General features: G+C 42.7%; 1 protein-coding gene across 1 annotated transcript in view; it reads left to right on the top strand.

The window, feature by feature from the left end:
* Positions 1–26,557, top strand: part of otogl (otogelin-like) — an 82,951-nt gene that overhangs the window by 43,149 nt on the left and 13,245 nt on the right. Inside the window, exons 27-53 of the mRNA XM_061893773.1 lie at positions 1,275–1,394; positions 1,456–1,572; positions 2,344–2,500; positions 2,617–2,643; positions 2,714–2,893; positions 5,148–5,426; positions 11,266–11,383; positions 13,793–13,872; positions 16,225–16,745; positions 17,308–17,485; positions 17,565–17,707; positions 17,783–17,806; positions 17,894–17,986; positions 18,058–18,247; positions 18,343–18,560; positions 20,049–20,190; positions 20,260–20,445; positions 20,509–20,721; positions 20,794–20,898; positions 20,972–21,079; positions 21,159–21,260; positions 23,442–23,546; positions 23,631–23,671; positions 23,742–23,805; positions 23,960–24,138; positions 25,716–25,820; positions 25,886–26,005. Coding sequence (XP_061749757.1) covers positions 1,275–1,394; positions 1,456–1,572; positions 2,344–2,500; positions 2,617–2,643; positions 2,714–2,893; positions 5,148–5,426; positions 11,266–11,383; positions 13,793–13,872; positions 16,225–16,745; positions 17,308–17,485; positions 17,565–17,707; positions 17,783–17,806; positions 17,894–17,986; positions 18,058–18,247; positions 18,343–18,560; positions 20,049–20,190; positions 20,260–20,445; positions 20,509–20,721; positions 20,794–20,898; positions 20,972–21,079; positions 21,159–21,260; positions 23,442–23,546; positions 23,631–23,671; positions 23,742–23,805; positions 23,960–24,138; positions 25,716–25,820; positions 25,886–26,005 — 3,915 coding nt within the window. The remainder of the gene's footprint in view (positions 1–1,274; positions 1,395–1,455; positions 1,573–2,343; positions 2,501–2,616; positions 2,644–2,713; positions 2,894–5,147; positions 5,427–11,265; positions 11,384–13,792; positions 13,873–16,224; positions 16,746–17,307; positions 17,486–17,564; positions 17,708–17,782; positions 17,807–17,893; positions 17,987–18,057; positions 18,248–18,342; positions 18,561–20,048; positions 20,191–20,259; positions 20,446–20,508; positions 20,722–20,793; positions 20,899–20,971; positions 21,080–21,158; positions 21,261–23,441; positions 23,547–23,630; positions 23,672–23,741; positions 23,806–23,959; positions 24,139–25,715; positions 25,821–25,885; positions 26,006–26,557) is intronic.

Below are 26,557 nucleotides of genomic sequence, written 5' to 3'. Positions count from 1 at the left end.
TTAACCATCTGTCACTTTTTAATCCTAGGTAATGTGAAATATATAAAGTATGTCTTGTATATTAGCATAATTACGTAGTGCATAACTATAATAGTAAACACTAGTGAAGAGGATGTCACCGGTAAAATATACAATTGCCAATTTAGTAATGTGCGGATCGATACTAAAACGTATATACTGCCCATACCACATCGGTAAATCAAGATATCTATACTTTTGATAATTTATGATAATTTACTTATTTGAAATATTGCATACCAGTCCTTCTCAAACTTTTTTCACCAAGTACCACCTCAGAAAACACTTGGGTCTCCAAGTACCACCATAATGACCAATACTAAACTACAATAGCATAGTAGGCCTAAGTTTTCATAGAAAATTTGGAAAATATTTGATTTAACTGGTTGATTAATATTTTTGGTCACTGTAACATTACATACAGTTTGAACAGTAACACTGTTTGACTATAAGGAAAATAAAACAATGTGCTTTAATGAAGTGATTCTTTGGCATACCACTAGATACAGCCCTCGTACCACTGGTTAGGTTTTTAGTTTGTAGCACTTTAAGATTTGTTTTTCGAATGTAACATGCAACAAAATTGGTTATACTTGTATAGCGCTTTTCTACATTCAAGGTGCTCAAAGTGCTTTGACACCATTTCCACATTCACCTATTCACACACACATTCAAGGGTGTCAACAACAGTCGTGACTGGATGGCGGAAGCCAGGAATCGAACCAGGAATCCTCAGGTTGCCGGCACCGCCGGTCTACCAACCGATTATGTATTATGTAACTAAATAATTGAGATCTTGTCTAAATGAAACTCAATTGGTGGGAACTACTTTTTCTTCCGCCTAAGTAACTACATAATGCGCAGGCGCAGTAGAACGCTGTGTTCAGTCATTTAGCCTGTATTTGTTCATTTTAAGAACATTACCAGGAATTAAAGTGTGTTACTCAGTATTATAAAACAAGTGTATGCATCATATTATCATTTGTTTCGCCCTGTGATTTGATATTGTTTGAAGATAATTTCCCAAGATCAGTAACACTTGAAATACACAACTTTATACACATTTGGTTTATTTGCACACATTATCAGATCGGTGTCGCCAATACCAGTCAGATTTTTACTGGGATCGCAAATAAAATCAGTGGTGTCGCTACTATGATAAGCAAATGGAGGATGCCTGCTGGGGTGCATTGCAGTTCTCTGCAACCATGTAAATGTAGTTATGAAAGGAAAACATGTATTTTTTTTTTTTGCAGGGCGTTCTCAGTGGGCTATGTGGAAATTTTGACGGTGTGACAGTGAATGATATGACCACGTCGAGCCACATGGAGGTCAACAATGCACAGACCTTTGGAGATAGCTGGACACTGGGACAGGTAATGAAGCACTTTTTTACAACTTTTGCTGAAATGTATATGACGGTGTTGTTCGTTGTAGTGCCAAAGCGACTATGTAGTGGAGCGACCGTGTGAAGCTGACTTGGGGAGACAGCCATACGCCAAGAGGGAATGTGCACGCCTGTATAGTGATGTTTTTGCGCCCTGCCACAATGTGGTGAGTGATACACACACAAAGTGGATAGATTGCTCAATAAAAAATGAAATGAAAGTAGCTAATGCAGTGTTCTTCCCACACCGGTAGTGTCCATTTGTAACTCTTACTTGGCTGTTATAAGTCATGTGGCCAGTAGATGGAGTCATATATTTGTCCACAGACAGTGGACCCAAGCTATAAAACTAAGCGCCACAATAAACCCCAGAGGACCTTACTTGATGTATTACTTAGCAGGGATGGCCACATCTAATTAATAGTGATGGTGTGTTTGCTTATTAGGAGGTAATTGATAAAGAACTGAACATTTTTTTTAACGCCTGAGTGAACCTTGCCATGCTTCTTAGGTGTCGTAAAAAGGATTTATAATTGTTTTATTATGAGTGCATGGTTTTAATTAAGTCACTAAAATAAATATTGGTGCATTGTATACAATATGTGCATACAGATGCAGTCAATTGAGCTTGCATATTGTATGTCATAGTGGTCATCTGATCCCCTCCTGCATCTGAGGTAGGCCCATAATCCTTTGTCCTGTTATCTCAGCGCTAGTATGAATAATTAACAACTACTCATCCCCTAAACAAGGCCTCCCTTGGTTTACCCACAAGAAGATGTGTAGATTGCCCTTCTCGTATAGCTTTATACGCCACTGCAAATGGTGAACCCCAATAGTAAAATATTGTCCATGAAAAGTGATTTTTTTTATTAATATTGTAGCTAGTATGTGTTTTTGTTTTATGTGCTTGTTTGCGTAACATGCACGCCCTCCAGGTGGATGTGGCCTGGTTCTACAGAAACTGCCTGACGGACACTTGCAACTGTGACCGAGGGGGCGACTGTGAGTGCCTGTGCACATCCATTGCTGCCTACGCACACAAATGTTGCCAGCAGGGCGTCACCATACACTGGAGATCACCCTCTCTGTGTTGTAAGCATACATACACACAAACACACACACACACACACACACACACACAAACACGAGAGGCGAATTTCTGTTGGGTTGACCCTTTAGATCATTTTGAATATGTGCCTTCTTTTCAGCTCAGGATTGTGAATACTATAATAAAGGTATGTTTCATTGGAACGAAACATTTTAGACAATGATTCCCTTAGACACTGACACTCTTATTTGCCTCAGGGCTCGGCGATGGCCCTTATTCCTTGGTGAGCGCTGTCCATAGCAACACGATGATGGGAGTAAATCGCACAAGCGGCTCAGTGTTTCCTCTGCTGAGGGACAGTTCAGGACATTTGCCCACCACTGGACTACTTTTCAACTTCATGGTGACTACAGGTCTGCAGAAAAACCGAACGTCACGTAAGTGTCATTACGAACTAATGCACACTATGACTGTGGATCCTCCAATCTATTTAGATTTGGAGTGCATGTTTCAGATCTGATTATTTCATGTGAACTATTTTGTGGCCCAAATGTTAAGAAACGTGCTAAAGTGTCCTCTTGAGAGCTAAAACATGTGCTAAAGTATCCTCTTGGGAACCAAAACATGTGCTAAAGTGCCCTCTTGGGAACCAAAACATGCGCTAAAGTGCCCTCTTGGCAGCCAAATTATTTGCTAAAGTGCCCTCTTGGCAGCCAAATCATTTGCTAAAGTGCCCTTTTGGCAGCCAAATCATTTGCTAAAGTGCCCTCTTAGCAGCCAAAACATTTCCTAAAGTGCCGTCTTGGCAGCCAAAACATTTGCTAATGTGTACCCTTAGGAGCCAAAACATGCTAAATTGTCTTCTTCGGAACGAAAAGATATACTAAAGTGCGAAAGTGTTCTCTTGAGGACGAAGACTTGTGCTAAAGTGTCCTCTTAGGAATCAAAATGTGCTAAAGCCCCCTCTTGGAACAAAAACATTTGCTAAAGTGCCATTTTGGGAATCAAGATGTGTTAAAGTTTGCTTTGGAGCAAATTTAAAACGTGTTCTTAATTGCCCTTTTGGGAACCAAGTTGGGTGCTAAACTGCCCTCTTGGCAGCCAAAACGTGAGCTGAAGTGTTCTCTTGGGAATCAAAACGCATGCTGAAGTTCTCTTTTGGGCGTCAAAATGCATTACTACATTTCTTCTTGGTAGTGATGGTCAGATGAAACCTGATGAGACATTGGACCAGTTGAGCCAATTGGTTAGAACATTTCTCGAAGCTTCACACTTGTGGTATAGTGCCCTTTTGGGAGCAAAAACCTCTGATTGAATGCCATCTTAGGAGCCAAAACACATGCTAAGGTATCTTTTTGGCAGCCAAAAACCATGCTTAAAAGGGGAGCATAAAACATTGGGTAAAGTGCCCTTTTTAAAGCCAATGTGCCTTTTAAGAGATAAAACGTGGTATAATTCCTACTCGGGAGCCGAAACATCTGGTTAATCTGCCTCTGAAAAATCTGCCTAACCTTACACACTGGCATACTGCAACAGTAGGCCCACTGGCCAATCAGAGGTGGTGTAGGGTGGGTCTTTGCTGAATGTGGTAAGAAAAAAATGAGACCGACGTAATGCTAACTAAGTAACAAAGGTAAAATTAAAAAAACAAAATTATGCATTTATAATTACTAATGTACAGTATGCAGACTGCAAGTTGTATTGTCAGGAGAGACAGACCGGTGTGGTGATCAGCTAATCAGAATAGAACTAAGCGCAGCATTATAAGCAGATTATGTAAATGTTACATGCTGCCAACATAAAATCTTTGCGTACTGCACAGACACTGTTTTAAGTAACAGTTTACTTACCTAAATGTCACACAAGTGTTAAGCAGTATTAAAAAGAATATTTCAGCACTCAACCTTACCTTCGATGACAACATGAAGAAGATCCCTGCTCAAGTGGTGAATCGCTTCACTTAAAGTCTTCATGCATCTCCCTTTTTAGCCTTTTTAACTGTCTTACAAGTGGTAAAGGAAGTTAACCGTTATTAGTAACATCTGATAAGATTCCGTTATGTATTTAATATGAACTTTGACAGGGGAAAAAAAGATCCTAAAAAAACGCAAACAAGCTTAGATCTCATGGGACTTTGTGCAACACTAGTTCACAGGACTCTAACAAGCGCTTCACACTGAGAAGCCATTACTTATTCAGTCCACATTCACACGGCGGTGGTGGTAACATACATCTGTAGCCACAGTTGCCTTGGGCTAGACTAATGGGAACGTGGCTGCCAATTTGCGCTAACAGCCTCTCCGACCATCAACATTCATTCACATTCACACACCAGTGTGTGCTGCACTGGAGGTAAGGTGGGTGAAGAATTGTTTTCCTCAAGGACACAACCGCAGTAAGTGTGATGCAAGGAGCAGTGTTTGAACCACTTACCTGCAGTTGTGCCCTGTGATTAACTAGAGACCAGTCAAGAGCATAGCCCCCCGAAAATATGCATTGTCCAATTTTCGGGGTGCAATTGGCTTTTATCCATCCATCCATCCATTTTCTACCGCTTATTCCCTTTCGGGGTCGCGGGGGGCGCTGGCGCCTATCTCAGCTACAATCGGGCGGAAGGCGGGGTACACCCTGGACAAGTCGCCACCTCATCGCAGGGCGCAATTGGCTTTTATTTATTTTATATTTCTCCAGGCGTCCCCATGGTGTCCCTAGAGTCTGCAGAGAGACCCAACTATTTCCTCGTGGTGGCGGGGAAGAGATGTCTCCAGCTGGAGCGCTGGAGTCGAGGGGAGGAGTTTCAACGCAGAGCGACTTTTATCCAGCATCAGGGGCTGTTTCTGCCCGGTCACGCCTCCTTCGAAGTCGCCAGCCAACCTGGAACCTTTCTGACACTGACACGCACTGCAGCACGAGCCCTGAGATACGACACCTCCAGTGGCTTCAAAGCCAGCAGCAGCTTCATACTGGAAGGTTTGGAACTATTTTCCCAAACATACAGTAAATATCACCACTATTTTTATTGAACTGTACAATTTGGTACATTTTGGAAAGGGTGCTATAACACTGATTCTCAAGCTGTGGTACATGTTGGCTTCAACTAGTGCAGGGGTCTCAAACATGCGGCCCGCGGGAGGTTATTTTGTGGCCCGCACTTTGATATAACAATTTAATGTATGTGCGGCCCGCAAGTTTAATATGAACGGAACTTGACAGCGTCATACTTTCCAACATTCCCAATTTTCACAGGAGTTCTCTTAATACCAGGGTATCCATTCTCTGGTAATCGCTGACGATTTTTACCCAATCAACAATACTCAGGGGGTGCCGCAATGGCACTGTTTTTAACGCCCTTTGAATCCTGTACAGACAGCGTGCAAGCCTATTTGATGGTTACATTTGGCTGAGCAGTACAAACGTGTGATGTTGCAAGACATATTTGCTCAACAGCTACACAAGTCACACTGAGGGTGACCGTGAAAAAAACTTTAACACTCTTACAAATATGTGCCAGACTGTGAACCCACACCAAACAAGAATGACAAACACATTTCAGGAGAACATCCGAACCGTAATACAACATAAACTCAACAGAACAAATACCCAGAATCCCATGCAGCCCTGACTTTTCCGGGCTACAGTACACACACCCACTCTACCACCAACCCCCCACCCCACCCTCCCTACTTGCGTCGGTTGAGGTTGTGGAAATTGTAGCCCGGGACAAATAGTTCAAGAAAGACCACTACAAATGAGCAATATTTTGCATTGTTATACAATTTAATAAATCAGAAACTGATGACATAGTGCTGTATTTTACTTCTTTATCTCTTTTTTTCCAACCAAAATGCTTTGCTCTGATTAGGGGGTACTTGAATAAAAAAAATGTTCACATGGGGTACATCACTGAAAAAAGGTTGAGAACCACTGCTGTAGAGGACGTTAAAGGCAGTGCAGTCACGGCAGCCCATAATAATGTCGGCCGGGTGAAAATTGGGACAAATTCGGGAAAATGGTTGCACCGGTAGATTTTCTGTAGGTGCACTGAAATTCAGGAGTCTCCCGGAAAAATCGTGAGTGTTGGCTTTCATAGAAGGTGAATTCATTAAAAAGTGCATGTTAGATTTTTTAAGAAATCTTTTCTTGCGGCCCAGCTTCTCCCAGTTTCTGCATTCAGTGGCCCCAGGTAAATTGAGTTTGAGACCCCTGATCTAGTGGTATGCCAAAGAATCACTTAATTAAATAACGCTGTCACTGTTCAAACTGTGTGTAATTTTACAGTGGCCAAACATGAAATATACCTGTTAAATAATGCCTTTGCCTTGTTATTATTGAGTATTTAAGTTTGAGAACCACTGAGCTATATCATACCACATAATTCTACATGCCCTCGAACCCTATCCACCTTAGAGGGGAACTGCACGTGTTTTGGAATTGTGCTTATCATTCACAATCCATATGTGTGACAAGAACACATGTTTTACCTTTTCTTATGCATTGTAACTCGTAAATAAATGTTACCAAAAGACACCTAACGATGGAGAAAGCGGAAGTTGCTCTATTCCACTTATAAATAATTCTGAAAAACATCCATTAACATTTTATATACAAGCAGTAAGTATATATGTAACGTAGTAATAGGCACATTCATAATAACACGTAATACTTATATAATTTGCCCATTTTAAGCATACAGCGGTGTATTCATTTCACAGAAACATCACATTTGCTTATTCCTTCAACAACACTAATAATCATGACAGACTTCATGAGCAGCAACAATGACAACTTTGAGACAAATGATAATCCAGAAATGTAAAATTTTTAAGCTGAATATAAGAAGGATGAGTTACAAGTTTTAAAAGCAGTGTGAAACATCATGGACCCAGATTTCCCTCGCCCGGACGCGGGTCACCGGGGCCCCCCTCTGGAGCCAGGCCCGGAGGTGGGGCACGATGGCGAGCGCCTGGTGGCCGGGCCTGTTCCCATGGGGCCCGGCCGGGCACAGCCCGAAGAGGCAACGTGGGTCACCCCTCCAATGGGCTCACCACCCATAGCAGGGGCCATAGAGGTCGGGTGCATTGTGAGCTGGGCGACAGCCGAAGGCAGGGCACTTGGCGGTCCGATCCTCGGCTACAGAAGCTAGCTCTTGGGACGTGGAACGTCACGTCACTGGGGGGGAAAGAGCCTGAGCTAGTGCGCGAAGTCAATAAATTCCGGCTGGATATAGTCGGACTCACTTCGACGCACAGCAAGGGCTCTGGAACCACTTCTCTCGAGAGGGATTGGACCCTCTTCCACTCTGGCGTTGCCGGCAGTGAGAGGCGACGGGCTGGGGTGGCAATTCTTGTTTCCCCCCCGGCTCAAAGCCTGTACGTTGGAGTTCAACCCGGTGGACGAAAGGGTAGCCTCCCTCCGCCTTCGGGTGGGGGAACGGGTCCTGACTGTTGTTTGTGCTTATGCACCAAACAGCAGTTCAGAGTACCCACCCTTTTTGGGAACGCTCGAGGGAGTACTGGAAAGTGCCCCCCCGGGTGATTCCCTTGTCCTACTGGGAGACTTCAACGCTCACGTTGGCAACGACAGTGAAACCTGGAGAGGCGTGATTGGGAAGAATGGCCGCCCGGATCTGAACCCGAGTGGTGTTTTGTTATTGGACTTTTGTGCTCGTCACAGTTTGTCCATAACAAACACCATGTTCAAACATAAGGGTGTCCATATGTGCACTTGGCACCAGGACACCCTAGGCCGCAGTTCCATGATCGACTTTGTAGTTGTGTCATCGGATTTGCGGCCTCATGTTATGGACACTCGGGTGAAGAGAGGGGCAGAGCTTTCTACCGATCACCACCTGGTGGTGAGTTGGCTGCGATGGTGGGGGAGGATGCCGGACAGACCTGGGAGGCCCAAACGCATTGTGAGGGTCTGCTGGGAACGTCTGGCAGAGTCTCCTGTCAGACAAAGTTTCAATTCCCACCTCCGGAAGAACTTTGAACATGTCACGAGGGAGGTGCTGGACATTGAGTCCGAGTGGACCATGTTCCGCACCTCTATTGTCGAGGCGGCAGATCGGAGCTGTGGCCGCAAGGTAGTTGGTGCCTGTCGGGGCAGCAATCCTAAAACCCCTTGGTGGACACCAGCGGTGAGGGATGCCGTCAAGCTGAAGAAGGAGTCCTATCGGGTCCTTTTGGCTCATAGGACTCCGGAGGCAGTGGACAGGTACCGACAGGCCAAGCGCTGTGCAGCTTCAGCGGTCGCGGAGGCAAAAACTCGGACATGGGAAGAGTTCGGGGAAGCCATGGAAAACGACTTCCGGACGGCTTCGAAGCGATTCTGGACCACCGTCCGCCGCCTCAGGAAGGGGAAGCAGTGCACTATCAACACCGTGTATGGTGCGGATGGTGTTCTGCTGACCTCGACTGCGGATGTTGTGGATAGGTGGAAGGAATACTTCGAAGACCTCCTCAATCCCACCAACACGTCTTCCTATGAGGAAGCAGTGCCTGGGGAATCTGTGGTGGACTCTCCTATTTCTGGGGCTGAGGTCGCTGAGGTAGTTAAAAAGCTCCTCGGTGGCAAGGCCCCAGGGGTGGACGAGATCCGCCCGGCGTTCCTTAAGGCTCTGGATGCTGTGGGGCTGTCTTGGTTGACAAGACTTTGCAGCATCGCGTGGACATCGGGGGCGGTACCTCTGGATTGGCAGACCGGGGTGGTGGTTCCTCTCTTTAAGAAGGGGGACCAGAGGGTGTGTTCCAACTATCGTGGGATCACACTCCTCAGCCTTCCCGGTAAGGTTTATTCAGGTGTACTGGAGAGGAGGCTACGTCGGATAGTCGAACCTCGGATTCAGGAGGAACAGTGTGGTTTTCGTCCTGGTCGTGGAACTGTGGACCAGCTCTATACTCTCGGCAGGGTTCTTGAGGGTGCATGGGAGTTTGCCCAACCAGTCTACATGTGCTTTGTGGACTTGGAGAAGGCATTCGACCGTGTCCCTCGGGAAGTCCTGTGGGGAGTGCTCAGAGAGTATGGGATATCGGACTGTCTTATTGTGGCGGTCCGTTCCCTGTACGATCAGTGCCAGAGCTTGGTCCGCATTGCCGGCAGTAAGTCGAACACATTTCCAGTGAGGGTTGGACTCCGCCAAGGCTGTCCTTGTTCACCGATTCTGTTCATAACTTTTATGGACAGAATTTCTAGGCGCAGTCAAGGCGTTGAGGGGTTCCGGTTTGGTAACCGCAGGATTAGGTCTCTGCTTTTTGCAGATGATGTGGTCCTGATGGCTTCATCTGACCGGGATCTTCAGCTCTCGCTGGATCGGTTCGCAGCCGAGTGTGAAGCGACCGGAATGAGAATCAGCACCTCCAAGTCCGAGTCCATGGTTCTCGCCCGGAAAAGGGTGGAGTGCCATCTCCGGGTTGGGGAGGAGACCCTGCCCCAAGTGGAGGAGTTCAAGTACCTAGGAGTCTTGTTCACGAGTGAGGGAAGAGTGGATCGTGAGATCGACAGGCGGATCGGTGCGGCGTCTTCAGTAATGCGGACGTTGTACCGGTCCGTTGTGGTGAAGAAGGAGCTGACTCGGAAGGCAAAGCTCTCAATTTACCGGTCGATCTACGTTCCCATCCTCACCTATGGTCATGAGCTTTGGGTCATGACCGAAAGGATAAGATCACGGGTACAAGCGGCCGAAATGAGTTTCCTCCGCCGTGTGGCGGGGCTCTCCCTTAGAGATAGGGTGAGAAGCTCTGCCATCCGGGAGGAACTCAAAGTAAAGCCGCTGCTCCTTCACATCGAGAGGAGCCAGATGAGGTGGTTCGGGCATCTGGTCAGGATGCCACCCGAACGCCTCCCTAGGGAGGTGTTTAGGGCACGTCCAACCGGTAGGAGGCCACGGGGAAGACCCAGGACACGTTGGGAAGACTATGTCTCTCGGCTGGCCTGGGAACGCCTCGGGATCCCCCGGGAAGAGCTAGACGAAGTGGCTGGGGAGAGGGAAGTCTGGGTTTCCCTGCTTAGGCTGTTGCCCCCGCGACCCGACCTCGGATAAGCGGAAGATGATGGATGGATGGATGAATGGATGCTTAATAGATCCAGCTTTAGTGAAACCCTGTAGCAGTATTGTTGAGTGCTATACAAGATATACGAACTCCATCAATGTGATGCCAATTGATGGCGTGTTCATATCTTCCCGTTTGGATGAAGGATTAATCATAATCATCATGCAGGTTTAATGATTAATTAAACTGTTAATGCCACAAACAAGCTTCTTTTTCTGTCTTTCTCCCCATCGCCGAGTATTGGTTGGACATCAAAGTTGACAAACTTCTCGGTTAATGTCCACAACCTTCTATTATCCAAGTGAGAGGCATGATTTATAATCTACAATTAACTTTCACTAGCTCATTGGCGATGCAGCAGCTCACCGGCTGAATATGTCAATATAGCAGCATAAGCTAGTTTCCTCTCTGTGATCAAGGTGTCCCTAAAAATTGTCTATCTGTCCGTGTTGGCGCTTAAGATAATAATATTGCTAACACTTGGTCAGTATTCAGGTCATGCGATGTAAATGGATTATTTTTGGCTTTTTATTAGGGTCGCAATAGTGTACTCAATCAGCTCCCTCATACTTGTCGTAATTTACAACTCAGAATGCATTTAAAAAAAGAAAATCAGGTGTTGTCTTACATAGGAATTGTGATATTTTTTTTTCCAAAAAAAGTGCAGTTCCCTTTGAAGTCTACTGTACTCCCCAATGGCCCTCTACATGTATATTATGTACATTAACGCTAACAAAATGGATTCTCTCTACATTCAGAGACTCATCTGGTCATCCCCTACCGTATGATGTGCGAGTGGCGCTATCATGCCTGTGCCAGCCCTTGCGTGCGCACATGCGGTGACCCAGATGCTACACGCTGCCAGTTCCTGCCTCTGTAAGAGCCCCTGCTTTCCGACAGCCCTCCATGGCGCACGCACACACACATACACATACACATACACTCGCTAGTGTACAGGTGTCAAACTCAAGGCCCGGGAGCCAGATCATTTTATATTACACCTGGAAATATGTGTCATATAAGTACTTTGTCTTTTCTTACTAAATGTATTTATTCTTTCCATTTTGACAGAAGGTATATATGTACTGCATTCAATTCCATTCTTTTTAACTTTAATTTTATTCACATTGCAAAAAATATCATACTTTTGAAACAATTTATTTTGTTAAAATAAGACTAAATACTTGAATATTTGCTCAACTTATGATTTCAAAGATTCAAAGTATTTTTTTACCATAAAATCTACGTTTTTTTGTTTTTACGGTGAAAAACAGTACCAACTTTTTTACTGTAAAAAACTGGCAGCTCAGATGCCAGAATAAAAACGACGCAGTGGTATTGTTTTCCATTTACAGTAATATGTTTTAAAAAAAAAAAAAAACTTAATTTTCACATTAACATTCTGGCAACTACGCCGCCGTGAAAAATCAGTGCTACTGTTTTTCATTTACCATAATATTATGTTAAAACACTTGTGATTATCCATAGCACGAATCATGTTTTGTTTGGATTTGGGAGTCCCTTGTTTCTGTTTCAGCACCCATGTTAGTTGCCTGAGTTGTCATAATAAACCCTTTTCTCATCTGCAACTTGGAAAAACCAACAGCACATAATCATGAGACCCCACCATAACAGCACTAAATATTTTACAGTAAAATTCTGGTGACTAAGTTGCCGGTTTTTTAACTGTAAAATGTAATTTGTTTTAATAATGCACGTGAGGGGAACTGAAATGCTTAAATGTCTATGAGTGGAGTGTGTGGATGTTGGCACGGTTCAAATCAGATGAGAAATGTGGGATGTGCAGAATTTTGTATACTACCCATTCATTGTCAATAAGGGGAAAATTATTGGAAATTCTGAGAAAACCGTTATTTTTGGAAAAATTGAAAACATGGTGTGCTTTCGATATCTCGGAAGAGTAATGTGGTGTGGATAGTTGAAAGGTCCGAATTTAGTGAAAAATGGCGCACAATTTTGAGAAATTTGGGCATTGTCGAACTTTGAATATGTCCATTCATTTGAATAGGAATTTCCTGAAAACGTTTTTTTTTTTTTTAATATCGATACTATAGCATTGTCTTAGATGATATGAATGGGGTGGTTTTAGAATGTTTTGAATCGGTTGAAAATGGTTGTCGTACTAACTAACCGTTTGAATTTAGTATTTAAGAACTCCTGAAATTTAGTGATTTTGTACGAAAAAAACAACAACATTTGTTGTCACAACTAAAGGAATGTTTCGATGGTGGAATGGTTGGATTTTATGGGGAAAATGTTGACTATGAAAACTTTCCAGCAAGAGGTGAATTAATTAACATGAATTGATTAACATGAATTGATTAACGTGGGCCCCGACTTAAACAAATGAAAAACTTATTCGGGTGTTACAATTTAGTGGTCAATTGTACGGAATATGTACTGTACTGTGCAATCTACTAAAAGTTTCAAGCAAGGTGAAAATGGGGCATTGGAAAACCCTAGAATTCTGGAAATGCCTGGAATTTGTTCGAACTTGGAACATGGTAGTTTGATTGTTCAAAATGAGTGGAAGATGTTGAAAGTGTTACGATTCGAAACAGGTGAGAAATGCGGGAAGTGTGCAAGTTCGAAAGATGGCCCATTCATTATCAATGGTTAAAATGTCCCGGAAAACCAGGAATTATGGGTCATTAGGATATTTTTATTATTTTGGTGAGAACACGATTCCCGATCGAGCCAAACGTTTTGACACTTAAATGGTTCCGATTGGAAGAAAACTTTGGGCTGTGTACTTCGGCAAACTTTGGTGGAAGAAGGATAGAAATGCTCGGGCATTCACACAATAATCATATTAGTAGGTATTTATATGTTATTCGCTGTTACAGTCGGTCTTCGAAGAGCACCCATTACTGCGATGTGGCCCTCATTGAAAACGGGTTGGACACCCCAGCTCGAGTGTTATTATTTTGTGTTTTAGTCAGGGATGTTAAACATGCGGCCCATGTTCAATACGGCCCGCGAGATGAGCTTGCTAACTGTAAAATTGAGCTGCATTTTGGTAATTAAAGAAACTGCTGTTCTAAATGTGTCCACTGGATGTCGCAATAGCAGTTCTGTTAGGCAAGCAAATAGTTTATACCGGGGCTAGCAAGTATACCAACGAGTTGTACACGGTAAAGTTGTATTTTTTAAGTTATTATGCCATGATTTTACCCGTCCAGCCAACGTGGGAATAGATTTTACTACATGCTGAGCTAAAATGAGTTTGACACCCCTGGTTTTAGTACTTTCTGTGTGTTTCAGTGTGGAGGGCTGCTTCCCACGATGTCCCAAAAACATGGTGCTAGATGAAGTCACCAGCAGATGTGTCTACATGGAGGATTGTGAGTAATTGTAGAGAGATTGTATACTGCCAAACCTCTAAAGAATCAATCTAATCCAGGGTGGTGGTCCACATTTTTTCAAAGGAAATAACGGAAATGGAAATAATCAGTTGTGTGATCATAAAATCTTTGTAGTAAATATGTGATCATGTACTACAATGTAACCTTGTAGGCATGTTTGAAATAAAGTAAAACTATTGACTGTATAAGTAATGTTTTAGGTAATATGTTTGGAGTCATGAAAATGTAAAAATAAGTTAAGCATGTGACATTTTTAATACTAAAAAGTCAAAGCAAATCTTCAGTTCTTAATTAACTAATGAGAAATAATAGGGGGTAATGCGATGGTAATTACTGTGATAGGGGACCAATGATACAAACACACTTCCCTGTATTATTTAGACATGGTCGAAAATAAACTTCATAAACAGTATATAGAATCGCCGGTCAAAACATTAGGTACACATGCCCACTCTCGAACAATATAGAGCCGCATAAAAAACCCAGCATTTTTTTCTCACTTCATATTACACAGATAAATATGATTCTTTAACCTGCCTTCTCTTTTGTTTCCTCAAACCGAGTAGTCGCTGTGGCGGCGTCTTTTTCCTATCACAGTCCAACTTTTTACTTCCTGGTCCGTGTTGTAAAAAACAGTCCCTAGTAGAGATGCGCGGATAGACAAATATATCATCCGCAACCGCACCACTAAAGTCGTTATCCACCCGCCATTCACCCGAACCAACATTTTATTAACACCGCAACCGCCCGCCACCCGCCCGTTGTTATATACCAGGGGTCGGCAGCTTTTACCATTCATAGATCTATATTGACCTGTTTCAAAGAGAATAGAAGGAAATGAGAGCTGCAAGCATTTTCGCGACTGTTTGCTGGTGCTTATTTCAGATAACGAGATTAAGGGCGTGCTATGAAGCCATTGACTTTGACACCTTCAACAACATGTACAAACTGTTTGCCAGTCCAGTAACATGTAGTGTGCAGCTTCCGCAGAAACACGTACAAGATTGAAAGGCAATACTGGGTGACACAGAGTACACTGATGGTTGTGATATAAACAATTTTAACACTCTTACTAATATGCACCACGCTGTGAAGCCACATCAAACAAGAATGACAAACACATTTCGGGAGAACATCCTCACAGTAACACAACATAAACGCAACACAACAAAACCCAGGATCCTTTGCATCCATGAGTCTTCCTGACTATATTATACACCCCGCTAGCACCAAACCCCGCCCACCTTACGGGGGGGGGGGGGTTAACTACTCTGTGTCACCCAGTATTGCCTTTCAATCTTGTACGTGTTTCTGCGGAAGCTGCACACTACATGTTACTGAACTGGCATGCAGTTTATACATGTTGTTGACGGCGTCAAAGACAATGGCTTTATAGCACGCCCTAATTCTTGTTAACTGGGTGACCACTAGCAGATATTCGCGAGAATGTTTGAGGCTCCTGTTGTTTCTTTACTTTGTGATACGGGTCAAAATGGCTCTTTGAGTGTTAAAGGTTGCCGATCCCTGAACCATGTATATCAAATAATTCCGAATGGTTCAACCGCCTCCCGCCCGAATCTATTTAAAATCTAATTTTTCGTCCTGTCACCCGCCCGACGGATGAGACCGCAAACCGCGCATCTCTAGTTCCTTTTAAAATGTCATGGACAACTTAACACAGAGGTTTTTACTTTATAGACATCAGAGAAGGCGGGATGGCATGTAATAAGAAGGAATGACAGCAGAAGGGGAGTAGGGAAGCGCGTCCATCCATCCGTGAGGTCACAAATGTAGTATTAGCTGTTGTTGAAGGGAAAAGCGAACATTCTGATGTGTCTGTGAACTTAATGCTTAAAATGAGAAAAATACATATATATTAAATATTGTACTACATTACTTATATATACTTACAGCGTGTTTATAAAACATTGATGGAGGTATTTGTATGTTTTTTAGACCGCTTTATAGGCAGAATAAAGCCAATCCAATTAGATTCATTGTTAGCTGACTTTTGCTAGCAATTATTTACAAGTCAGAATGCATTAAAAAAAAGAAATATACTGTACGAGTGCTTGCCTTGCTAAAGGGATGATAAACAACAGGCAAAAAAAAAAAAGTGCAGTTCCCCTTGAAGTCTACTGTACTCCACAACGTCCCTCTATATGTACATTATATACATTAACGCTAACAAAATAGATTCTCTCTACATGAAGAGACTCACTACAATGGCCTTTATTCAACTTTAGAGGGTTCACTCTAATTAGCTCTAATCTTAGTGTGAATAGGGCTAAATTCTACACAAGTATCCATGTATTTGTGATGTTTTCTTAGGTGTGACTCTTCCCCCGACACTCACAACTTTTGCATTTGTGACATGGCCCAACATAACGACGATGCCATCGACGACGAGGACAAGGCCGACAACAACCACGACAAGCACAGCTGCAGCAATCACGACCTCTTCCACCACCATGAGACCAACAACTACCACCATGAGACCAACAACCACCGCCACTACTATCAGTCCATCTCCCCAGGCTACTACAATTACGACCACCTTAACAGAATCTACCCCCACCCTGACACGCCCATCTGCTGCTCCACCAACCGCTCGACCTCATCCCTCCACTACTGGCACCACAAGACCAGTGCCACCAGTACCGATAACCTCCACAGCACCTCCTGTGATAATCGTCGATACTACAAAAACGACAGCGAAGACCTCGACTGTTGCTGTGGCAACCTTGGCACCAATGCGCACAACCACTGAGCCAGTCACGAGCAAAATCTTAACAAGTCCAGACATCTCTGCTACCACATCCCCAGTTCTCATGGCCACTACACCCTGTACTGTAAGAATAAACACACATTACCAGCCTAGAAATATATATTTTTTCCCATGTGAAGACACAAAGTAGAGATTTTTAGTCACCTTTTTAGTAGATGTTTATTAAAGTGGTTCTAGTTTTTGCATCATGCAGAGGGCTAACACAGAAAAACACATTTCAATGTAATGCAATTTGGTTCTACACGCATGCATGCACTCAATACCATCAAAACTTTGATAAATGCCACATTTTTCCTGTATTGAATCTCAACTTAGTTACTATGACACTTGAAATTATTGTTTCTATTAGGGCTGTTGATGTTATTGCATGTGATTGATTGAAGAAAAAAAAAAAGCGTTATCACATATGTTTGAAGATTAATCACATCTGGCTTAAGTCATCCACATTGTTACACGGTCTGTGATCACGATGAGAGGAGGCCGAGTTGGATGTTATTTATGCCATCAAATAATAACCTATGATTAATCATCATTAATCACAGTTCAAGAGTGTGATTAATCTGATCCTAAATAATCACTTTACATTTCTAGTTGTTCTGGAAATATAATGCTGTATATCTCTGCAGCCTCCATATGTCTACCGTATTGATGAGTGTGCAGAGCTCATCTGTTTCAATGGGCAGCTGCTGCTTTACAACGCATCCCTGCATTGCCGCTTCAATACTACTCGCCCTAAATGCAGTCTGCTAGGCCTGCCCATCCTTGCCAACATGGACCCTTGCTGTCCGCAATGGCAGTGTCCTTGTAAGCCTCATCGACCACATACATATGTAAATGCGCTGTATGTATGCGAGTTATATGATTATAATGTGATTTTTGCCAGGTCGCTGCACCGTGATGTCTGACCTGCGCGTGATCACTTTTGACGGGAATAACGTGGCATTGTACGATGACGGCTCCTACATCCTGGTGAAGCTTCCAACAGAGACTATTATTGGCACTGTGGAGAAATGTCCAACAAGCCAGGTAATCATTATTGATATCTGTGTGTACTAAAAGTAAAACAGATTATTTTGTCGATTTTTCTTGTTGTCTTTGCAGAGCATGAACTCAATCAGAAGACCTGTGAGTACACGGAACTTTTTTTGCAAAAAAAAACCCCAGCAATTTGTGTAGCTGTTTAGTGTTTTGTTTTTTAATATATTTTTTCAGAGTCCAACAGGTGGAACATTTGGTCTGTGTTTAAAGAAATTGAATATTACTACCCATTCAGACCACGTCATTATCAATCGACTGGATCGAAAGGTGAGTCCTTCACTTGATTTACTGCTGAAAATGTAAATCTTAATTTTGCAAATACATTTTTGTGCTAATAGGTTATAGTCAACTACAAGCCAACCAGGCTGCCGTTCTCCCACCTTTCTCTTCATGTGGAAGATACCGGCATGATGTATCTGATCAGCACGCCTGGCCATGTTAGTATACAGTGGTATCACAGCACCGGGATTGCAGTGTTGCAGTATATAACCCCCAACGTGACATCTGTGCCCATTCAAGGCCTGTGTGGTGAGTGTCAGCGTCTCCCCGGAGTAAAATAAATGCAAGCCGACATTGGAATTAAAAAAAAACACAGTCGGCCATGTGTCTACCTGTCATGATAGGTTGCTGTGATGGCAACGCGGAGAACGACCTGAGGCTACCTAACGGCACAGTGGTCAGAGAGGTGGGAGACATGATGCTCCTCCTGCAAGCTTGGAGGGTGCCCACACCGGATGAAACCGAGCACGCTCGCAGGGTTGGAGAAAACTGCACCATCGGAGACTGCTCCATCTGTCTGCACATGCTCCACCAGAGAGCCTTCACACCGTGCCATAGCAAGGTGTGTTGTTGTGCCGTTCCTACATCACATCACAACATACAGCAATACAAAAATATAAAATTCCTTTAAAGGGGAACTGCACTTTTTGGGGAATTTTGCAGATCATTCACAATCATTATGAAAGACGTGACGACGGATGGATTTTAATGCATTCTTAATATTAAATAAATGCAATCAAAACTCTGCTTATAATAGAGCCTGAGGGGGCTGCGCAATTCTGCCTAAAAATTCTTAAAAAAAACATCCAAACACCTCCATTGAAATTTTATATACATGATGTAAATAAATATGTAGTGTAGTAACGAGCACATTTATAATAACCTATGATATTTATGTATTTTGATCATTTTAAACATACACGGTGCATCCATTTAAAAAACGCGTCAATATTTGCTCTTTTTTTTCTTCATCATTGATTATTACTCACTGAAGACTTTATGACAGCCAACAAACATAATAAAACATCACTTACTGTATGAGGTCTGCTGTCATTAGAATACTGACTGCTTTAAAGTTCATATTTTCCCATTTAGATGAAAACATTTCTCATAATCCTTGCAAAGAAACAGTGTGGGGGGAACAAGCGCATTTCACGTCATCCTCGCCAGTTCTCGATCCTAAATGGCTATCAAAGTGTCCCAACATGTCGGATTATATTTTCAGCCATCTACTTTCCAGGTGAGAGGCATGATATATAATTTAAAAGAAACCTACAGGGAAACGAGGAAGAAGCTGATCAGCCTTTCTCCTTTTTGACCCTCAATCTATTTCGTATCAGGGAATTGTAAGGCGTTCAGTTACTGTTGAGCCGGAAGCTGGACAAAGAAAGGGGGACCTGATGGAAATCTCAGATCCAAACCCATTGTAAGTTGTTCCCCGGACAAGACAAAACTATTTTATCTTTGATAACCAATGACATCATTGGAGCAAACGCAGAGTAGCTTCACTTACAAGTTTGGCTTACTATTGAGTGCATTGATAACATGAAATGGAGATCGTTACACTACCTGCTTTAATAAAATGACATAAAAGATCAGCAGAAAAAAAAGATGGTAAAGAGTAGGATCGTATGGTATAAGTACCGTGATTCTAATTAATTGAAATCGGTTCTACAATGCCAGTACTGTTCTTTAATCTGAATGCCGCTGTCCGGCGGTGACTACTGAGCAAAGGCACGTGATGTTGAGTGTGTCACAGCGATTAGTATTATTTTATAACATTACTAAATTGGCTCTAGTGTGTGTATGTGAGTGTGAATAGTTGTCTGTCAATCTGTGTTGGTCCTGTGATGAGGTGGCAACTTGTCCAAGGAGTACCCCGCCTTCCGCCTGATTGCAGCTGGGATAGGCTCCAGTCACCCCACGAACCCCAAGAGGGACAAGCAGTTGAAAAAGGGATGGGTGGATGCATGGACGGTTGACACATTTAAAAGAACAATCCCGGATCATAATAACTCCTAACTTGATGGTAATGTTTCTCTGTTTGCAGGTTCCTCCGGATCAGTTTTGTGACATCATGTGGGCGGGGGACCTTCACTACAAGGACCACCAGTGTGACTTCCTGGCAGCGTATGTGGCCGTCTGCTACACCCATCAAGTGTGCATCAGCTGGAGGCGACACAACTTCTGCCGTAAAGAGACACACACGGATGTATTTACTAGTGTTTGCCTGTGCATTAAGTCAGCTCATCTCATCACAGCACTAAGGTGTCCCCTGGGGAAGGAGTATCAGCCGTGTGTGAGCACCTGTGCTAGTCAAACCTGTCAGAACAGAGACTACTATGATGAGACAGCCTGTGCTCTAATCAGGGAGGAGTGTGTTTGTCACAGCGGAACTGTCTTGCATCGTCCAGACTCTCCTCGCTGTGTGACTGAGGATCAATGTGGTGATTTGCTTTCTGATCGTTTTTCTGTTGTGTTTGTCAACAGCTTAACTCTGCGTTCTGTAGCGTGCACAGATAACGAAGGTAACCCCCGGTCCCCTGGCGAGGTGTGGAATGGCTCCACTCACAGCTGCTGTCTGTACCAATGTACGGACAATGGCTCTGTGGTGGCTGTGGAGCCTGACTGCAGCTTTTCCCCATCCCCGCTGTGTGAGAGACAGGGAGAGTACGTGCTAGAAGTGCTGGAGGAAGGAGCATGCTGCCCGAAGAAGATCTGTGGTGAGTTCAAGTGCTCTGGAAGCATCTCGCTGAGCGAACAAAACCGTCACTCTTACATTTAATACAAATTAGATTGCAACATGACCATTTGTGATGATGAAGCACCAAAATGTGACGATGGGGACCACCTGGTGATGAGATACAGCAGCCTGTCCTGCTGTCCAGAGTACAGATGTGGTACTTACAAGCACCATCCCCAAGTGACTTGTTGTAGCTTGCCTTTAACACTTTGCCCTTAATATTTGTTTAGACTGTGACCCCACAGCATGCCCCCACGACCCTGCCCCAAATTGTAGGGAGGACCAATTTTTAGTAGAGATCAGAGTCGGGAAACTGTGCTGCTATTCTTACCTCTGTGGTAAGTTTGCTCGGACAGCTTGCTGATAACACCTTCATCCGCTGGAGTGTTGCTTGTGTATTGTGTTGTGTCTCTGCAGTGTGTGAGTCGTGCATTGAGCCTGTTCCAACCTGCTCACATGGAGAGATCCTGGCTGTGGACCTAAACACTACTAGTAGCTGCTGCCCACAGTATCATTGTGGTGAGCAGTGCAAAACAATGGCATAAACTCTTATAGAAAAACGATTAATGTTTTTATCATGTTAAATGAAATGGTAAATTTAAATTCTCATTCATCACAATTAATTGTAGGAAATTACTTGCTTGCGTAATTCAAATATTTTTTTTTAAAACACTCCAATATTTAGACCAAAATTTAATTTTACTGTTAGAATTTCGTAAATGAAAATGTTAAATGATTTTCTTGAAAGCATGTCAAATTTGACAACATTCTTTTTTTGTTCCTACAATTGTTCATAAGTTACCATGAATTGTAAATAACAAGTAGGGGTCAGTAAAATTACATTAATATTCTAATTTAATGTTTGCGTCAATCGACATATTTTTATAATAAAAAAGGTAAACTTGAAATAGTTTTATAATCATTTCGGTTCAGTAAAATTGTTTTTATTGCACATTTAAAAACAACCCCTGTTGGTCAAAGTACAGTGCAGACAGCATATTTGATTGAACAAAATATATGATTATAGAATATTAATGTACAGTATGATAATGATGAATTAAAAACAGCGTTATTATATAGCGATCTACGGTACAGTATATAATATAATCAATAATATTGTAACAGTTGTACATATTGTGTTGCAGCATTTTATATTATTTATGCTTTATATATTATTAAAAACAATTGTTTGAAAGTGGATTTTAAGTAAATAATTTATTTTAAAAAAATTACATTGATAAAGTAGAAAAACACAAAACCTCCATCAATGTTGTACAGTATATACATGATGTAAGTACATGTGTAATGTAGTAACAGGCAGATTATTAATAACATGTGATATTTACATATTTTGCTAATTTGAAGCATACGGCAGCGCATTATTTTTACAGCCGCATAACAACTTTCGCTATTTCCTTCAACGTCAACACTACTAATAATGGCAAACTTCATGAGAAACAACAAAGATTACTTTGGGACAAATGATCATTCAGAAGCTTATATTTTTGGGCCTGAATATAAGGAGGATGAGTTACAAATTTTGGAAGCTGAGTTATAAGCAGATCCAGCTAGTGGAAGTATTGCAAAGTGCTAAAGAAGAAATACAAACTACATACATAATAAAACAATCACTTACCGTACAATGTCTGCTCTCATTGGGATGCTGACTGATGGGATGTTCATATTTTACCGTTTAGATAAAGAATTAATCCTCACGCAGCTGGGAAAAAAGGTGGCAGCTACAAACATCTTTTCTTGTCTTTCTCGCCATCTCTGGGTCTAAGTTTGAATGTAAAATTTGACTAACTTCTTGATTTATGGTCACAATCTTCTACTATACAAATCAGAGGCATGCTTTAAAATTTAAAATTTACTTTTACCAACTCACAGGCGAGGCAGCAGCTCACACGCTTAGGATGTCAATAGGTGCATAACTGGTTACCTCTCTGTGATCACGACGCCGCTAAAAGTAGTTTCTTGGCGTTAGCGCCTATAATAGCAATGTTGCTAATACGTGGTTAATATTTAGGGAATGACATCTAAATAGGTGGCTCGGGCATCTGGTCAGGATGCCACCCGAACGCCTCCCTAGGGAGGTGTTTAGGGCATGTCCAACCGGTAGGAGGCCACGGGAACACCCAGGACACGTTGGGAAGACTATGTCTCTCGGCTGGCCTGGGAACGCCTCGAGATCCCCCGGGAAGAGCTGGACGAAGTGGCTGGGGAGAGGGAAGTCTGGGCTTCCCTGCTTAGGCTGCTGCCCCCGCGACCCGACCTCGGATAAGCAGAAGATGATGGATGGATGGATGGATGGATGGATGTAAATATAGTACTGTTGGGTATTTTTGAATGTTTTTTAGAGTACTTTATGGGTGCAATATATTACTTCCAATTAAGGCATTGTTAGCCACTTTGTACTTGCTGTATTTTACGATTCAGAATAAATAAAGAAAAACGTATGTGTTCCCGTCTCTCATTGGGCTTGTGAATGATAGGGAAAATTCCAAAAAAGGGAAATTCCCCTTTTAAGCCAGTTTGCTATTTGTTGTCCTTATGTGTACATTTAAATCATACATTATTTCGATGAAAGTTCTTAGCTGCTCCATCACTTATTTTACAGGTGTCAAGCATTGAGGCGCGGGCAGAAGTCTTGCTGGTCTCTTGTTTTATCTACTACAGTATTTCCTATTTGTGTTACAGTGTGCGACATCAACAAGTGTTCTGAATCATCCGTGAGTTGTGCATCTGGTCTTACTTTGGTCCAAAGTACTCCACCTGGCCATTGTTGTCCGCAGCAGCACTGTGGTACACACGCACACACACACATTTTTTTTTTAGGTATTTGCATAAATCACACACACAGACATGTTTCTCTCTGGTCACTTCCAGAATGCAAATGTGAAGATGGCACCCTGCCTCTATGTCCGCTTGTAAGTAAGCAGAATTCATGAATGTGAAGAAGTGCAGAATCGGATTAGTCAGCACTTTGTCTTCTCACAGGGGGAGGTTCTGTTGGAGGTCCCAGACAGCAGCAGCCACTGTGGCTGTCCTCAACACGAGTGCCGTATGTGGGATGCAAGCATGAATACACACTAGTTAGGGCCCCAAGGACCCTAATTCCCTGGGTTTCCTCCCACACATATTTGCCAGAAAATTATCTATGTTTCTCCTGTATAATATAATTATTGATTACACACTTATGTGTGTGTTTGGTGTAGAGAAAGCCGAGGTGTGTGTTTTCCAAGGGTTGACAGTGCTTGGGCCAGGCCAGTCGCTCATTCAGTACTTTGAGGAAGAGCTGTGCTACACAGTCCACTGCCTGCATCACAAAGATCCAATGACTGGCTTCTATGCCATGGAGATCACCTCAGTCAACTGTTCCGGAAAATGTGGGCCTGTATGTATGCAGCATATTAGTGCTTTGTAGGGATGTAACGGTTTTGTAGATACTGCGGTATTGCGGTTTTAAATCAATCAATCAATCAATCAATGTTTACTTATATAGCCCTAAATCACTAGTGTCTCAAAGGGCTGCACAAACCACCACGACATCCTCGGTAGGCCCACATAAGGGCAAGGAAAACTCACACCCAGTGGGACATTGGTGAAATAATGACCCAGTGGGACGTCGGTGACAATGATGACTATGAGAACCTTAGAGAGGAGGAAAGCAATGGATGTCGAGCAGGTCTAACATGATACTGTGAAAGTTCAATCCACAATGGATACAACACAGTCGCGAGAGTCCAGTCCAAAGAGGATCCAAGACACAGCAGCGAGAGTCCCGTTCACAGCGGAGCCAGCAGGAAACCATCCCAAGGGTAGCGGACCAGCAGCGCAGAGATGTCCCCAGCCGATACACAGTCGATAAAGTCCTCCTAATAATGCTGTGACAATATAAAACGAAAACTTGGTGTGTGTAGTTTTTTTTTCGGACACTTTAGGGTCTGAATATAAACTACATCTCCCAGAATCTTCCGCGCAGCACGGGACTGGCAAGGTGGGGGCGGAGAACGCCGTAAGCAGGAAGTGAACTGTGTTCCTACTCGTAGTAGATAAGAAGAATTGTTTTTTGGAGATTTCCTGAAGATCTCATCAAAATCTGTCCAGAAAGATTTGAGGTATGTTGCTAACGAACGGACAAAAAAACACCGGCGAAAAAATAACCTCTTTGGCGGAGGTAAGAAAGTCTGCGTTCTGCAAATCAAAACGCGCCACTTTCGTCTCGAGCGTTTCCAAGGCGACACAGAGCCAGCAACTCATGTTGCACCTCATGTAGGGGAATCACCAAAATAAACTTTTCGCCCAAGGAAATACTAGTAAACTAAAAAGCTACTTAATACATCCTCCCATCCATTTTTCTACCGCGTGTCGATGTCAAGGTGGGGCGGTAGGGGCAGGATATACCCAGGACAAGTCGCCAGTTGATAAACCCTCACCCAGAAAAGATATTTGAAGCCAGCGAAGCTCCGTGTTAGTTTGTGAGGTATTTACATTAAAAGTTGTTCCAGACTTATTTAAAAAATGTCGAGGTCACTGTTTCTTAGAACGTAAACGTTGAAAGTCACAAAAGTGAACATTGTTTTACATTTGTTACACAAAATGTTTACATTGTCACTTTAAGACACTCAACTAAGTTTTTTTTTAATATTTCTTGAAACAGTGGATGTTTCTGCACAATTTTTTACACTTAAAAATGTGTTTGTACTGTAGTAATACATTTGATTACATTTGAGTATTGTGTTTGTGTTCAGATACAGGAAGTGTGTTTATCTTAAACATTACTGCCACTTAATTTAACGCTATAATGATTTTACCGAGTCTTTTTTTTTTTTTTAGATATATACCACATTAATATCGTACCGTGGCCTTAATACCATTATAATAATCGTACTGTGAGATATGGATACTGTTACATCCCTAGTGCTTTGTGACAGAACTTTCAGTTTTCTCTTTTTGTGTGTGTGTGAACAGCACCAAGTGTACGTCGCATCCACTGACCCACAGGTGTGCTGCGGCTCCTGTAAAAATGTCTCCTGCACCTTCACCGACGACATCGGCATGACAGAGCTTTTTGCTGTAAGGGCAAACGCACACAGCCAAAATCAATTTTTAGACCCCAAATGATTTCATGGCTTTTGCAGGCGGGGAGCTTCTGGGTGGAGAACTGTACTCGATATGACTGTGTGGAAACAGCAGTGGGTGCAATGGTGTTGGCCTCCAGCGTAGTTTGCCCACCTTTCAACAACACAGAGTGCATTCAGGTCAGGAACTTGAATTTTTGCCCTTTTGTGAGGTCAGAAATAGGACTGAGCGTTATGACTGAAGTTTTTGTAGCTTAGATTTACAAACCCCGTTTCCATATGAGTTGGGAAATTGTGTTAGATGTAAATATAAACGGAATACAATGATTTGCAAATCATTTTCAACCCATATTCAGTTGAATATGCTACAAAGACAACATATTTGATGTTCAAACTCAAACATTTTTTTTTTTGCAAATAATCCTTAACTTTAGAATTTGATGCCAGCAACACGTGACAAAGAAGTTGGGAAAGGTAGCAATAAATACTGATAAAGTTGAGGAATGCTCATCAAACACTTATATGGAACATACCACAGGTGTGCAGATTAATTGGGAACAGTTGGGTGCCATGACTGGGTATAAAAGCAGTTTCCATGAAATGCTAAGTAATTCACAAACAAGGATGGGGCGAGGGTCACCAATTTGTAAGCAAATTGTCGAACAGTTTTAGAACATTTCTCAACGAGCTATTGCAAGGAATTTAGGGATTTTACCATCTACGGTCCGTAAA

The sequence above is a fragment of the Nerophis ophidion genome, linkage group LG03 (genome assembly GCF_033978795.1).
Source record: "Nerophis ophidion isolate RoL-2023_Sa linkage group LG03, RoL_Noph_v1.0, whole genome shotgun sequence".
NCBI classification, from domain to species: domain Eukaryota; kingdom Metazoa; phylum Chordata; class Actinopteri; order Syngnathiformes; family Syngnathidae; genus Nerophis; species Nerophis ophidion.
This window is presented reverse-complemented; position numbering and strand designations above follow the sequence as displayed.